The sequence below is a fragment of the Octopus bimaculoides genome, chromosome 15, assembly GCF_046866305.1.
Source record: "Octopus bimaculoides isolate indiv1 chromosome 15, ASM4686630v1, whole genome shotgun sequence".
NCBI classification, from domain to species: Eukaryota; Metazoa; Mollusca; class Cephalopoda; order Octopoda; family Octopodidae; genus Octopus; species Octopus bimaculoides.
This window is the reverse complement of record NC_142942.1, coordinates 46017652-46035406: the sequence shown is the minus strand read 5'-3', so window position 1 is coordinate 46035406 and position 17755 is coordinate 46017652. Positions and strand designations below refer to the sequence as shown.

The 17755-nt window shown below is 37.8% G+C and overlaps 1 protein-coding gene across 1 annotated transcript in view; it reads right to left on the bottom strand.

The window, feature by feature from the left end:
- LOC106868395 (ADAMTS-like protein 3) overlaps positions 1-17755 on the bottom strand; it is a 240075-nt gene that overhangs the window by 45084 nt on the left and 177236 nt on the right. The window contains exon 9 of the mRNA XM_089363799.1: positions 13848-13978. Within this exon, the coding sequence (XP_089219925.1) occupies positions 13848-13978 (131 nt within the window). The remainder of the gene's footprint in view (positions 1-13847; positions 13979-17755) is intronic.

Sequence of the window (17755 nt, the reverse complement as noted above, 5' to 3'; positions counted from 1 at the left end):
TAATCGACCAGCAACCCCTTCGTCAAATTTTCAGTGTCTGTGGCTGTTGTAGGAAAGATTATTAATAATGCAGTGAAGGGAGCATGCCGGATAAAATACTTAACGGCATTTCGTCCGTCTTTAACGTTCTGAGTACAGATCCCACCGGGGTTAACTTTGCTTTTAATTCATTCGGGAGTCGATGAAACAAGTACCAATTGAACACTGGGAATGATTTCATCGATTCGCTCTATCCTCCAAAATTTCAGGTCGTGTGTCTATAGTAGAAAAGATTATTAAGGTTGTAAGCTGGCAGAATTGTTAGAAAGTCGAAGGCGGTTTGCTGCATTTCTTTCATTTGGAGTTGGGACCCAGCTGTAGCAATCGGCTGATTTACTTTCTCTGGAAACAGAAATAACACCAATAAACAAAGAATCTATCTTATATGGTACTTAATATATGAATATATATATATCAATGTGCGTGGAGGCGCAATGGCCCAGTGGTTAGGGCAGCGGACTCACGGTCATAGTATCGCGGTTTCGATTCCCAGACCCTCCTCCGTCTGAATAATGAGTTCAAGTGTATTTCCTTTCCACCCTTCTTCTTCCGTTTCTGTGGCTTGGAGAACAGCCACCTTCTCCTCGCTTCCAACAAGTACAGCTGCTGCTACCCAAGCCACTTCTATATCCGGTGGAATTGCTTCTACCCTCACTGGGCAGAAGCACTACTTTGTTTTCACCGCCACACTCGCCGTCTTCCTCGCCTCCTCTACTGTCCTAAATTGGACGACCATTGTCCCATATCTTCTTCCTTTGGTTATGTACGTTTATCTCCTTTGATCGTTCCCTCAGCGCCTTTTCCACTTCTGCCTCCACCTATTCTGCATTTTTTTCCTTTCAACGAGTACACCTTATAGGCGATCGTTTTCTTCTCCATCCTCTCCATAATTCCCTCGGGGAGCGACAACTTCACGTCGCCGCCCACCTTCTGATCCATCTTCTCATACTCCTTCAGACCAGCCAAGTCCAACTCCCTTCGCTTCACCACCGTGGCTTCAGCAAAACTCCTTGTCTTCAACACTCCGTCCATCTTTATGACCACCCTTACCAGCTCCTCCTCCTCCTCCTCCTCCTCCTCCTCCTCAGACCCGTCAAGGTCTGAGTACATCTTCTAAGCAACACAAAAATCTACGTCCGACTCTTACAAAATCCAGACAGCAAATAACCCGACGCATGCACGGAAGCAGGCTTGTTACCACACAGCTACGATAGAGATAGATAGATAGATAGATAGATAGACAGACGTCTGTATGTACGTATATATGTATGTATGTATATATACATCAGAATAAACACAAACGCAATGGTTGATATTTTGATTGCATCAAATACACGTGTTTCTACTGGTTATGTAAGATAACCTTTGCACACTACAAATTTCTGCAGTCGATTTCAATGCTTGCTCGTGCGCGTGCGCGTATATGTGTAATCAATCTATACATATATATATATATACTTATATACTCACACTACTATATATTATATTATTCCCATTTTTATCGCTATGTTGAGCATTATCTATCAATACGCTGAAATATTTTGCCTAAATAATGACATTGTTAAATGCTGGTAGGTATCGGCTATTTTGTAATATTAAAAAAATATCGTTACTCTGTTAACAAAAATATAAGTGTCTGTCTGTGTGGGCCTTTCGTTTTAAATATGATGGCAATGACATGGAATCCTGTCAATGCAAAGAAATTGATGTCGCTAAACATTCAAATGTGTGTGTGTGTGTGTGTGTGTGTGTGTGTTTGTGCATGTGCGTGTTGCCTTGGAATTTTTGATGTATGTGTTTGTATTAATAATGTGTGTGTGTGCGTGTGTTTCAATAAAACTCATAACAACTTTTCTGTTATCAATATCCCTGTCCAATACACAAGGGCACAGATATCATCAGTTTCTTGGCCCAAACAAACCTCTAAATTTCTTCTAGTTTCCTACGTTTAAATATCTTTTTTCCTATATATTCGTTTTCTTTTCATATATATTATATACATACACACTACTATGTTCTTTGCATATAAACACACTACTGTCTTTTTTTTTCTTCATATATACACTTCACTATATCAAGTTTTTGTTCAGCTAATTTAGTTTTATTTTTTATATACATATATTTTTTTTTACAAATAATTCTTCTCGGTTTCTCATTTGCAAATCTATCGAGTTGAATATTTCCTTTCACACACACATACGGGAGTGAGTGAACAAACCAACGAAAGTAGCACTCAACACATTTGGTTGGATCTACATGTATTTAATAAGTTTCGCTGAGCTCCGTGAAGGCGCGTGGCCTAGTAGTTCTGGGTATTGCACTGACGATCGTAAGAATGTAGTTTCGATTCCCGGTGCTTTGTGTTTTTTGAGTAACACTATTAGATAAACCAATATACATATTAAAACTCATTCCTAGCAACTGGTAGGGACTCCGTATTTCGCCTTGTAACCATAATATACTATCAAGTATCTTACAGGTTTATAAGTTAATACCGAGTCCTATTTTTCTATAGAAAAATCTGTAGCGATATCTTAAAACTGATAGGAGGTAAGAATACATTCTTGGTCAAATTGGTGCTGAAAAAACTCCGAAATAAAAAAAAACAAAAAACCCCTGAAACGTAAAAATTCCACTCTGAGAGGAACACAGTTACCTTCCTTTGAACGAATCGAGCTGTGTCCTAGAAAGATCAGTTTGTGTGCGTTTTCTTTTTCGTTCACTAGTCCACAAACGAGGAAGGTCACGTTTCTAAAATAAATTTCCCATCATGAGAGCAGCGACTAAAAATCGCACTGCTAACACAGAAAGTAGGATACAGTATTGACTGTAATAACATGATCAAAGATATTGAGATCATTAACAATCGTATTGACAAAGAGGATAGGAATGCTGATGGGTATACAGAAATAAATAATAATTTCGTTAATGTAGTAGATAGTAATAAAACCCTGAATACTGATAGTGTATATTGCAACCCAAAAGAATTTGAGAGGTGCATGTGTAATTGTAGGTGTAATTGTAGGTGTCCCGACGACTGTAGGTGTGTAACTACTACTAGTAAATCAACTTATACTGATATAGCTGCGACAAGGACAAATTTTAAGATTCAGTTACGAAATCATATGCAGAGTTGCAGATATGAAGGTAAAACTTGTAGCACCTCATTGTCAGGGAAAATTTGCGAGTTGAAGCACCAGGATATAGACTATTCAGTCACTTCGTCCATTGTCGAACTCGCTATACCATATACTGGATTTGAAAATTAATGTATGTGGTGTATTGCTGAGATACTGGTAATTATAGACTGCAAAGGTAATATTAGTAACGAATTTGATGAGATGATCAGGAGATGAAAACACATGTAAAGAAAAACTTTCTTGCATACAAACTTCTAATTCTTTTAACAAAGCAATCGCATGTATAGCAATAGGTTTTATTTCTCGTGATCGTTTAATCCTATACCTCTGCTTTACGTTTAACTTAAGGTATGATGTTGGACTACGTGAGCTTTGCGGGGGACGGAGAGTTATGCCTAGTTCAGATATCATAGCTTACATTCGTAAAGATCAGCATCAGGCAAGCTGCGAAAAGTTTGGAGAGTACTGCAACTGTTACGTAATCTAAAGCTACGCCTGTTTCGTTCTACGGTAGAATCTTTTCTGCTCTATGGCTCTGAATGCTAGTCTCTTACGGTAGCCCAACATCATTAGATGGCACATACTCACGACTGCTGTGCAAACTTTACTTGACCGGGAGACAACGATCCTAAAGCATTCGCACGATCCAGATGCCTTCTTGAATTCAAAAAGTGAGATTTTTAGTCGCTGCTCTGATGATGGGAAATTTATTTTGGAAACGTGACCTTCCTCGTTTGTGGACTAGTGAACGAAAAAGAAAACGCACACAAACTGATCTTTCTAGGACACAGCTCGATTCGTTCAAAGGAAGGTAACTGTGTTCCTCTCAGAGTGGAATTTTTACGTTTCAGGGTTTTTTTTGTTTTTTTTTTCGGAGTTTTTTCAGCACCAATTTGACCAAGAATGTATTCTTACCTCCTTTAGTAAAGAGGTCATGTGCCTCCGGCCAGTAGGTCTGATGAGTCGCCTATATTGCCTAGTGCAACTGTAGATGTTAAACGAATGGTAACTTTCTGATCACAGATATACTACGAGTACATAAAATCCAACTACATTAAAAAAAAATTTAGAGTGTGCAATTTTTTCGGACTTAAGGACAGATTTATGTGAGAATATGCGCGCGTGCGTGTGTGTGTGTGTGTGTGTGTGTGTGTGTGTGTGTGTGTGTGTGTGTGTGTGTGTGTGTGTGTGTGTGTGTGTGTGTGTGTGTGTGTGTGATTATGTAGCGTGAGAAATCGTTGAGAATTAAAAAGATACAGAGTGCAACGCTGGTTGAGCTAATCATTTCACAAGTTTTTGATTTCTTTTTTTGCTTAACTCCGCGGTTTCTGATGTTTTAAATACATGGGCGCAGCAATAACGACGACAACAACAACAACAACAATAAAAACAACTCTGTTTACAACAATAACATAAAGCAATGTTTTAAAACATATACGTTTAGATTATTTACCCAAATAACAGCGCACTATCAAACCTATTAAAGGGTCTCCGTACTATAATAACTCATCAGGCGTTATTACACTCACAGATACTCTCTAACTTGAAATCTATTAAACGTCGCACTTAAGCATCTAATAAGTAAATAAATAAATGAATAGATAGATAAATAAATATATAAAACGTGAACGAAAGAAATGAAAACAGAACAACAAGCAAAAAACACTCACAACAGCAAATGCTTTCTGTTTTTTCACACACACATGAAACTTTACTGCACCCCCCCTCAAAAAAATCCACTTTGCACCCTTGATAACCACCCTGTACCCTGCTTATGTACACGTCGAATTTCTTTATCTTCTTTAATTTTCTGCAAAGTATGGGGTTACGTTATTTTGGAGAAGGAGTGTGTGTGTGTGTGTGTGTGTGTGTGTGTGTGTGTGTGTGTGTGTGTGTGTGTGTTAGGGCTGGGGTTTTTTGTTATTTTTTTGGAGGGGGTTTAATTTTTTTTATTTCAATGTTTATTTTTATCTTCAAAAGCTGCTCCTTAATGCAGTGGAATTTAACATCTTGCTAAAATATATTTCTTCTCAGACATTCAAACTAATGAAGCGTCTTTACATCAAAAGGCACAACAGATCACTTGCAAAAAAAAAAAAAAATTAAATAAATAAAAGAGAAAAGAGAAAGAAAGAAAGAAAGAAAGAAATGGTGCGAAAACTTCTCTCAACGCTCTTCTGCACTTTACGACTTTTCAAACAAGTTCCTTAACTATTTAACGACCAACAGTACAAGACTGACTACGCGTCCTTTTGAAAATTTATAAGAATATTGTTATTATTATTATTATTACAATTATTATTATTATCATTATTATTATTATTACATTACCTACTCTTTTACCCGTTCCAGCCTACTGACAGTAGCCACGCTGGGGCCCCACATATTATCCCTAGCAATACTGGTGTGTTATTATTGTACTACGAAGCCAAAATGCTGATATAGGACAAGCAGCAACTCATGAGTGGCTGAGGGGTTCAGGGTTGAAAACAGAGACTGAAGGCTTCATACTGGCAGCACAGGATCAAATCTTGCTTACTAGAAATTACCAGGCTAACGTTCTCCGAAACGGTACTGACTCTAAATGCAGATTCTGCAACACATTTGACGAAACAACAGATTTTATGGAGTCCTTAATTCTAAAGCCTTTCCTGATTGTAAATTTTTCCTAAGTGGTCACCTCTAAACTAAACAAGTACTGAATTCATTTAACTAATTAAATGAAAGATAGGTACCGATACATTAGTATAAATCAGCGTTTTTCAAACTTTTTACTGCAACCCACAGCAAGAACCATATTTTGCGTTGCGAATCATTATACCCATGTGAATTGAATTTACTCGGTAAAACTAGCAATGATTTATGAGTGCAGTGCAACATTTAGAGTTGTTTATATTCTGCACTTAGCACCCACTTGCATTTTTTCTTTCCTTCTTTTTTGTTGCGACCCATTTTATTTATCTCGCGACCCACTGAAGGGTCGGCACCCACAGCTTGAAAAACGCTGGTATAAATGATGCAAGTCTTTTTACTACTGTACTGTGTGAAGTACCGTGAAATAGGACCGCGAAAATTTAGGCATAGCTATATTACTCAGTGTCTCAATGAAGCCAGATCTATTCCAGACACGTTCGACAGTGCGTGGCTGCGAACGAACGACTTTAGGCATCTTCGACTAAACTGCTGGCAACAACCTTTGTTAAAATCTTCAACTCCGCATCATGAAATAGTTATGTCCAGGATCATTCCTCAACAGCATCACTACTGCCCACCTCATATGGCTGAGAATGTTCTCAAGCTGCTTCCAGCTGCAATAAACAGCTATTAAGACAGTAGCAAAAATCCCTGATAAGTAAGCATTAAAGCTTGTAAAGCAAACCATCACCTCCTAATGATATTCTCTTCATACATGGGTTCACCACATCTGCCATTTTGACTGTTGAAACTAATGTTTTCCCAGCACTGTGCGGCTTTATTGAGGGTCACGACAGGTCATTTTGGTAGTTATCGAAACCCATCGTCTCCAGTCCAAGAATGTTGCTAATAAACTGCACACAGCAGTTTGAAATTGAATAGCATGCATCATCGATAGTCCGTTATAGATTGAATTCTGACTCTGTTGCCACGATGCACCTTTTACACTCGAGCGCTCCTCGTACGGTTTTCGCGTCCTCGTATTCCAGAATATGTACTCTAGCAGAAACAACAGCGTATCCTTTGTGTCTCACGTTGAAGAAACGGTAAATGACATGGTTTGCGATAATTCTATCTAAAGGATTACTGATTCATCTTAAAGCAGAAGAGTTTCGAGTTGTTGCTGGTGGTGGCGGCGGCGGTTGTGGTGGTGGTGGCGTTGACATTTTTTAGATGCTAAAGTATGACACTTAAATTAGATACAAACACCGAAATCAGAAAATTAAGCCAGAATCACGATGAAACTAACAAAATAAAACAGGGAGAAACGAAGGAAAAAGAAAAGTGTACTACAGAATCTAACTCAATTAATTGTAAAAACTAAAAGCAATGCTAGAAATGATAGGTATAAATAAACATTCCGTTATCAATTAACGCTTCAATATAACAACGTGCAAGTGATTCGATAAGATTATGCTGAAAGTAAACTACAAAGACTAACAACGTTCCTATGCCATTACCTCAAAGTTTATTCGGATAGCATACATCTACTCGCCATACAAGGGTGACAGTGTCTGATAAACATAGAAAACTTCAACAAAATAACAACAGCGGACTAGGAAAATACTTAAAATTAAGCAAAGCGAAACTGATAAGTGTACTAAGGAAATATAAGATCGCTCTCGCAATACATACACACACAAGCATACATATAAGGAAAATAGTCAAGTACAAACGGGAAACTATCTACACTGAAATAACAAATTTAGAGCAAAACAACAGAAAAAAAAATTAAAAGAAAATGAACTAAACATCAAAACGGAATTTCAAAATACATTGGTTTCAAATTTTGGAACAAGGCTAGCAAGTTCGGTATGTATATGTGTGAAGTGGGTTTCGATTACATCGACCGCAGCGCTAGATTGATTACTTAATTTATCGACTCCGAAAGGATGAAAGGTAAAGTCGACCTCGGCAGAATTTGAACTCAGAACGTAAAGACAGACGAAATGCCGCTAAGAATTTTGCCCGGCGTACTAATGATTCGGCCAACTCGTCGCTTTACGGAATTTCAAAATATATTGTGAACAAGTTTAGCGATAAAAGCCATCTCAGGGCTAATATTTCGCAAGACACAACGGGAAGTCAGTAAGCTCAATTGAAATCCAATATCAGTCTTAAGAACTGTGGACTTAAACAGTAAAAGGGTCTGGTTTTTAACTGCTCATAACCAATGCTAACCAACAAACAACTAGGAGAATAACATAATCTTTTCTACTCTAGGCCCAAGGCCCGTAGAAAAATAAAATAATGAACAAAGATACAAACATGAAATACATACAATGTAATGAAGCACTTTTTATACTTCTAGTTCCAGTTTTTCATAATCTAGACGTAATAAAAATGCGTCAGCATCTTTTTGTGACGAATTTCGAACATTTTCAGTTTCTGTTATAGGCAAGGACCAACTGGCGTCTAGCTGTTCAGTCAGCACACTTGCAATAGAATTTTTAACATGACAACTTCGCATTTTTTTTAAACGTACCCAGTTTCACGTTGTCAAACCGCAGCTGCTGCGAAAGAATATTTCTATATTGTAATTAATGGAGAAATTTTACATATTCGCTATCTAATATCAGTGAAGTATTTCATTATTTGAAAAGGGGAGGGACAATATAGAACATTTCAGTTAGCAAAAAAAAAAAACCCCTGGTTTATTGGTGACTGAAATGCTTTTATAAGAAAAAAAAAAAAAGGCAAGGAGAATTTGTTGGTTGCTAAACCAATATACAGAGCAATGCGAGTTTTTAAAATAATTTCTCTACTAAATATCTGCAAAAGTTTCTTTGGCAAAGAATGCATAATAATTCTTTCTTTGATCTGATTTTATGGATTATGACATAACTATAACTTTGTGAATTTGTAATTTACTTACGTTGTGTAAAAATTACCGCAATTTCAGTTTCGCTTGGTCATCATTTCTACTATTGGAACAGGACTCCAGTGCTCAACTGGAATTGTTTTATCGGCCTCGAAAGAGATGAAAGGTAAATTCGACTCAAGCGGAATTTGAACTCAGAACATAAAGAAGGAAGAAATGCTACTAAGCATTTTGTCCGGCGTGCCAGCTCATCACCTTCAGATCAAATAAATATAACTTTCAAATTTTGGCACAAGGCCAGCAATTTGGGCGAGAGGGGGTAAGTCGATTGCATCGACCCCAGTACTCAGCTGGTACTTATTTTATCGACCCCGAAAAGATAAAAGGAAAGTCGACCTCGAAAGAATTTGAAAGGTAAATTCGGTTAAACATCAAATAAATATGAGAATGAAATGAGTTTTTCATTGTGTAAATAATTCACTAAAGAAAAATGCACCCCTCCACAAAAAAAAAACAATATCAATAAACAAGATTTACTTGCGTTTTGTTATAATTTCTCGTACCAAAATGGAAAGGATATCGTGATTTTAAAACCTGTGAAGCATATGGCCTAGTGATTAGAACAGCGAACCTCGTGATCGAGGGCTCGTGGGTTCGAATCTTAGACCGGGCGATGTGTGTGTTTATGAGCGAAACACCTAAGCTCCACGCGGCTCCAGTAGAAGGTAATGGCGAACTGCTGACTCTTTCGCCACAACTTTCTCTCACTCTTTCCTCCTGCATCTAGCAGCTCACCTGCGACGGACCGGTAGGGAATCTATACGCCAATGAAATCGGGAAACCGGCCCTTATGAGCCAGGCATGGCCGGAAAGGGAACAAACAATAACACAGCAATAATTTAAAAACCTATGTTATACTCATTTAGAAAATATTTCGAAAAGTATTTGTAACTAGTGTTACCCTTCATATCACAGAGAACTTTGGAAGTATACTTACATACAATAATAATTCAACTTTTAATCAAATATTTTGGTGCTTATACAAAATGATGGAATGAATATTCAATTTAAAATGAAAATATTTCTCATCTTAACATAAAATGAAATGAAATAAATTTCTCATTTTATAACTTCTATAACTGCTCTATCATTTTCTCCCTCAACTCTTCTGCTTCTGTCTCTATGATTCTATTTTCTATGTATGTAGCCTTCCTTTACTCGTTGCCTGCCACTAAGCGCTGTACAAGCACCCATGCTGCATTTTTTATGTTAAACCCCCTCTTTCTCTTTGTATATCTGTTTTACCCCCCTCTTTTTCTTTATACGATGTAAAGCGTGATTGAAGAGTTAACCAACCAATCAACATTTATATTACGTATTATTATACAGAGATATCTATATCTATAAAGTTAATGTTAAAAATATAGTTTTGCATTTAACTTTTTTATTGACTTCTTTTAATTTTGTAACTCCTATGCCTGACAAATTCGGCATCAAGGCTTCAGAGCCAGGTTATTTTCTATATTATGAATTTGAAACCACGAACTGAAATCATCAATGATTGCAACGACTTCGAATGGGTTTTGTTCCGTGTTCTCCAAGACTACAGAAGGTGGCTGTGGAAGATAGCACCCTAGACATGTGCAGTAATTGTGTGTTTGTTATGCAGGAGACAAGACCGACGCCCTCCATTCACATTGGAGAATGTTTTTGATGTTTTTGTTCATGGTGTTACAATAGGTTTGACGTGAGGTTGCGTCTACGTTGCATGCAGGTGATGCCAATGCCCCGAACGTTAGAGAAAAGTGAAATGACATTCTCATCAGCGTAGAAGAGAGCTCTGGTGAAGGTAACAGTAGGGTCATTGTGACCTTAGTTGGTTGTGACCTCCTAAATTGTTTCTAAAAGCGACGATATTAAAGTACTTTCACTCGGTTGGGAAGTTCAGTAAATCTTTTTAACACATGTAAATAAAGTTTTTAAAAACTAACCCCTTTTTTTTTTTTACAATTCACTGATTAAGGATCTAATGTATACTAACAACTTTCACCGGTTAACTCACACAGAATAAAAGATAACATGTTATTCACTGATTGTGTTCTCAAGTGAAGCAAAGATCAATTACCTTGGTAACTGATCTTAGTGGGAGCAACATGATCTGTATTCACTCTACTTTACATAATATTTGCCATCAGTAAATATCATAGAAAGAGTCGTGAGAAGTCGTGAGAAGTCGTGAGAGCGATGAGTATAATGTTTCTCGGTACTTTTTCTGATTGTCTGCGTTCTGAGTTCCAATTCCGCTGACGTAAGTTTTGCTTTTTAGTTTTTCGGATCGATAAAAAAAAAGTTCTTCCAGTCAGAGCTGGTGAAAGTGTTAGTGGGTAGGGAAGAAAGGTGTCTTGTAGAAGTTTATTTTTAGCTCTTTGCGTTCTAACACCAAACTCTGCTGCGGAACTAGTAACGCACAATATAAAGTCTCCCCTCACCCACAAAGCATTAGTCGGACTGAGGCTATAGTAGAAGGTACTTGCTTAAAGTGCCACACAGAGGAACTGAACCCGAAATCCCGAAGCTGCAAAAGCAAGCTTCTTAACCACACAGCCAAACACTGTACGTGTCTGAACTATTTTACAGTTTCATATCGCATAAATAATGGGATTTATTGATGATGAGTTCAAATCACTGCCGGCACTTATTCTATTGGACCCTTTTGTCGAACCGCTAGGTTACGGGGGCGTAAACAAAGCAATACCGGTTGGTAAGCAGTGGCAGGGGGTGACAAAGACAAAGACACACACACACAAGCATATAAATATATATATATATATATATATATATATATATATATATATATATATATATATATATATATATATATATAATATATAGATGTAATCAAAAGATTAAATGTGGTACTTAAAATGTTTGAGGCACCAGAATTTGGTAGGATAAAAACCAAAAACAAAATCAAGAGATTTGGTGAATAAAATTTGAAGATAAACAAAAATTCAATAGGTTATAGCAGTGGAGCTTGTACGAAACGTACGTATTGCTATAACCTATTGAATTTTTGTTGCTTATTTTCAAATATATATATATATATATATATATATATATATATATATATATATACAAACACATATGTACATACGAAGGGTTTCTTTCAGTTTCCGTCTAACAAATTCACTCACAAGGCTTCGGTCTGTCCGGGGATTTAGTAGAAGACACTACGTGGTGAAACTGAACCCGAAACAATGTTGCTGAGAAGACAGCTTCTTACATACCGCACAGCCACGCCTGCTCCCAGGAGTTTATAAAAGGTTTCAGAAAACCAATATGGTAGCTTCTTTCTGAAACCATATCGACAACTTTCACAGAGAGCAACATTCCATAGTGGCTAACTTGCTATTTATCTAAAATATGGCGGGTTATATGCTAGCGTCTGAATATATGCATATAGCATGGGAAATTGCACAAACTTGTACATGCACTCAATGCAAATCACACACACACACACACACACACACACACACACACACACACACACACACACACACACACACAAACAAACATATATGTATATGTATACAAATGTATATAAAATTTATCCCTACATGAACAGATGTACATACAAGTGCTAAATATTTCAAGTATGTTCAAGTGTTTTATATATATATATATATGTGTGTGTAGGTAAAAGCATCAAACGTACATACACCCATGTATACACGTATGCATATATATATATATATATATATATATATATATATATATATATATATATACCAAAGAGGGAGGGAGAGTGAAAGAAGCACAAGGAAAAAAGAACACGAGGGACTCGATAAATATTATGTCGATATCATATTCATCATACAAGCGAAAGTATATCTATATATATGTATGTATGTATGTACGTATACACGCGGCGAACATATATGCACGACTGTGTGGTTAATAGTCTCGTTTTCCCCAGGCGAATTAGTTTCGTAAACTACTTACAGAAGCCTAGTTCGTCAGACACGGGTAGCTGAATGGAGAGGTACAAGAAGTCCAAGATTGCTACTGGAAACTGGACTGCTCTTGTTCAAGGCGGAGTCGCATGGTGTTATTAGAAGAGGAATCGAAATGCATTAAAAAGGTAAGCTGGTGCATTTCGCTGTTTGACTGATCTTTGAAAGTGACTTGCGCGAACGGATCTATGGCCGGCGAGGACGTCAGTGCGTGTGTATGTACCAGCTGTATGAGTGCGTACATGTGGATGCTTGGTACCTGCACGTGTGTACCTGTGGCGAGTGTATAAGTCAGCTGCGTACATTATCTGCGTGTGTACCGTTTGTTTGTGTGTGTATATGCGTGTGTGCATGTGTGTGTGCATGTATGTGTGTGTACGCGCGCGCGTGCATGAATACGTGTGCGTTTGCGCCTTCTGTATGCACGTGTGTGCGCGTATGTGGTTAAGTTGCAATGCTATTTTATCGAATCGTCCCCGAAAGAAACGAAGGCAAACTGACTCCGGTGGTATTCGAACGCAGAACGTAGTTAGTCGGAAGAAATGCCGCTAAGCACTTTGTCTGGAGAGCTATCGACTCTGCCAGACGCTTATTAGTAGCAGATGAAATGCGGTCAGCACTGGAAGTGGAATTACTAACTCTACATTTCTGCGTCTTTGCGTATCATCATCAGCAAATATTTACCATGAACCGCATGGTTAGAAAAATTTTGCCCCAACAGAAAAACAGAGATTAGCAAATAACGGGTGTTGCAAGACGCTATACGTCTATACGAGATGTTTTCTCGAGACGAATACCGCAATTTTGTGGAATTCTTCAGTATATCCACATTAAGTAAGTTATACAGAATGGTATATATATATGGATACATTATTATTATTATTATTATTATTATTATTATTATTATTATTATTATTATTAGTAGTAGTAGTAGTAGTAGTAGTAGTAGTAGTATTAGTATTATTATTATTACTCGTTCGTAACACAGTGTAGGTAAAAATGCATTCTACACGGAATTTTTGGTCTTCTAAAGTCGTCTTGGTGTATAAGACGACAGACCTTGTTTTTGGTAAGTAAATTTTTGTCGGAAAAATATATGTATTCCGGAAAATACGAGTACAGTAATTCCAATTCACTTACCAATACATTCTTTGTGTGGAACCTCAGTGACTTCGTTCAGAAATTGTAAAAATATTTTGCATGGAACACGCCTCGTTTTGACGCCAGTTCCACACGTGACACTGCAAGGTGACCAATCGTATGGGATGAACCTGGAAAGACATGAAACAAAAACGTGCAAAATTAATGCCGGAATACTTATTTATGTGTGTGTGCCTATGTAGTTTTTATGAGTGTGCATATGTGTGAGTGTGTGTGTGTGTGTGTGTGCACGCACATGTGTATGCGTTTTTTTTATGTGTGTAAATGTACTCAAAACGACAGTGTATGTATAGATATGTTTATAATATGCATATGCAGGAGTGACTGCGTGGTAAGTAGTTTGCTTACCAACCACACGGTTCCGGGTTCATTCCCACTGCGTGACACCTTGGGCAAGTGTCTTCTACTAAAGTCATGGGCCGACCAAAGCCTTGTGAGTGGATCTGGTAGACGGAAACTGAAAAAAGCCCGTCGTATATATGTATATATATATATATATGTGTGTGTGTGTGTGTGTGTGTGTGTGTATGTGTGTGTGTGTGTGTGTGTGTGTGTGTGTGTATGTGTGTGTGTGTGTGTGTGTGTGTGTGTGTGTGTGTGTGAGTCAATGGCTATGATTGTACTTGTATTTGTATGTCTATATTTCCATATGTGTGTGCGAGTGCACACACATATGGAAATATATTTATACATGTATCTGCTACTTATATCTACTTCCGATGTATTTGTGGTTTATGAGCGTGCAGTAGGTGTGAGCCTGTATCGCATGTCCGAGATGTGTGCGTGTGTGTGTGTGTATGTGTGTGTGTGTGTGTGTGTGTGTGTGTGTGTGTGTGTGTGTGTTTGTGTGTGCGTTTTTGTATTTATGCATATGGGTATATCAAGATAAGAGAGTTGTTTAAATTTAGGAAGTGGGGGGGAGGGTTTGAATTATCATGTCTATTTCAATTTTCTTTGTTGTGCTGAAGATGAAACAAGAAGAGGAAGAGAGAAGAAAGGAGATGAAAGAAGGGAGGTAAGGAAGAGGAAGATGAGGAGTGGGGTGGGGGAACAAAAATAAAAATAAAAGATTTCCGTTTCTTCCGGAAAACGAAATTTACAATTTCAATAGCAGCAAACAAAAACACGTATTTGTACAAAACACATTAACGTAGGCATACACACACACACACACACACACACACACACACAGATAGTCTAGTTACTATCACAAACCCACAGCCACCCCTCCCACACAAAGATATATGTATGTCTATATATAAACTATGTATGTATGTATGTATGTATGTATGTATGTATGTATGTATGTATAAGGACATGTATGCTGTTGTAGATGTGTTTACAAAGCACTTGGATTCAGAATTAAAACAGGCGCAGCTAAACTGAGGAAAACTGCTTTTAGACTGCAGTTAAAACGTTGTTTAATAATGAGGAAAAAATATGGACGGCACAAACAAATTCACAGCTGCATCTGTTCGCGTGTGCGTTAATACATCCATGCACTTACACACACACACACCTATGTATGTGTGTATATATATATATATATATATATATATATATATATATACATACTATGCATATATATATTTATGTATATATATATATATATATATATATATATACACACAAATAGACATATGTACATATACATGTATATATATACGTATATATGTGTAAATATGTGTGTTTACAGCACTGACGCCAGAATCCTACGTCGTTTTCTCCGCTGGGTGGGCCATATGATTCAGATGCCAGGTAAACAGCTCCTAAAGATGGTCCTCGTCGGTGAGATCGAGACGGGAGAAAGACTTCGTTTTCATGATCATCTCCGGCGACCTCTCATTTTATGCGGTGTCACTCTCTCAATTGGTTGGAGGCTCTGGTTATTAGTTGGAAGAAATGGAGATCCGTATTGGGACGCTGGAGTGAAGCTTCTTTGAAACCGAACGCAGGAGACTGCACAGAGAGAGGTGGAGACGTCGTCATCAACCCAGTGCAGCTGTTGTTCAGGGTCACTTTCTGTACCCTTAGTGCCACCTAATCTGCCTATCTCATATCAGCCTTGCCAACCACGTCCGCTCCCATGAGAAACAATGGGCTGGAGACGAAGGAGGAGGAATTTGGATTGATGCTGTCCTCACCTTTGATGGACTATCATAAGCAAGTAATCAGTGTGTGTGTGTGTGTGTGTGTGTGTGTGTGTGTGTGTGTGTGTGTGTGTGTGTGTGTGTACATTTCTGGAGAGTTAAGTTTCTTAAAATATAAAGTGTAATGCTGGGCATTTGTGGGGTGTTCATTCTGCAAGCCATTGACTGAACTTGGAGATACTGGTGCAGCAAAGAGAAAGGCAATAAATTCCATCACGGAAGCTGCAGAGAAGGCCACTAGGTAGCTTTGGACAGAAAGGGCAGAACATGGGTTTGTTGCTATTGGGGTGCAAGTTGAGACTTGACCAAGGCCGGATGGATCAACTGGATGAGAAGGTCTGATGTTGAAAGACCCGAAGCCCCCTTGAGATCTAAGAAACATCACTGATGATGTACCCGAAAGCATCGGTGAGATGTATCTTAAAACTAAGCGAAACTAAAGAATTGGCATTTACTGATGTACAAGGAATTAATGTGTTTAGTAAAGTGATTATGTTACATATGGAACCCCAACAGGTGCGGTTGAATGGTAAGAAGTTTGCTTCTAGCCGAATGGTTCAGTCCCACTGCGTGGCACCTTGTCAGTTGCCTTCTTCTATAGCCTCGGGCCGACCAAAGCCATGTGAGTGGATTTGTTTGACGGAAACTGAAAGAAACCTCAAGTATGTATGTGTTTGCGCACGCGCGCGCGCGTGTGTGAGAGGGGGTGCGTGTGCGTTTGTGCGTGTATGTGAGTGTGTTTAAAAGTGTTCAAATGTATATAAGTGTATGCTTGTATTCATTGTATATAAATTTCACTGCTTTTTTTAAATACGTAAACACGGGCTTAATTATTGAATGCGAGTCTGTACGTGGATATATACATACATACATACATACATTCATATATATGTATGTATGTATGTATGTATGTATGTATGTATGTATGTATGTATCTATCTATCTATCTATCTGTATATGTATGTGTGTGTACATGTGTTTGAGCACGCGCGTGTGTGTGTGTGTGTGTGTGTGTGTGTGTGTGTGTGCGTGTGTGTGTGTACAGACACACGTTCATTTTGAAAATTGGAGCCATTTCTAAAAATACTGTTGTAATTGTGCGTATATCTATAAATGTGCATAAGCGTGCATATACGTATATATGTATGTATATATATATATATATATATATATATATATATATATATAAATATATATATATATATATATATATATATATATATATATATGTGTGTGTGTATGTATGTATATATATATGTAGATATATGTATGTATATATATGTATGATATGTATGTATATGTATGTGTGTGTGTATGTGTGTGTGTGCGTTTATGTACGAGTGTGCGTGTGTGTATGAGTATATGTAATATATGTATGTGTACGTATGTCGAGTAGCACGTCTGTGTTTGTACTCAATAGAGACAGATAGATAAACCGAGAGAGAGATGGGGAGGAGAAAGCGGTTCTGTTACCGATAGAAATAGAGAAAAAATTGAAAATAAATTAAAATAACAGCGATTTCTTAAGTAAATATCATTATATCTGGAAATAGAATGAAGAATGTGGTCAATGTTACATTGCAGCCATTGTTAGCCTCGCGCTTACACACACACACACACGCGCACACACACGTACACACACACACACACACGTACGCACGCACGCACACACACACGCACGCACGCACATACACACATAGACACAGACGCATACACAGATTCATACATACACACATC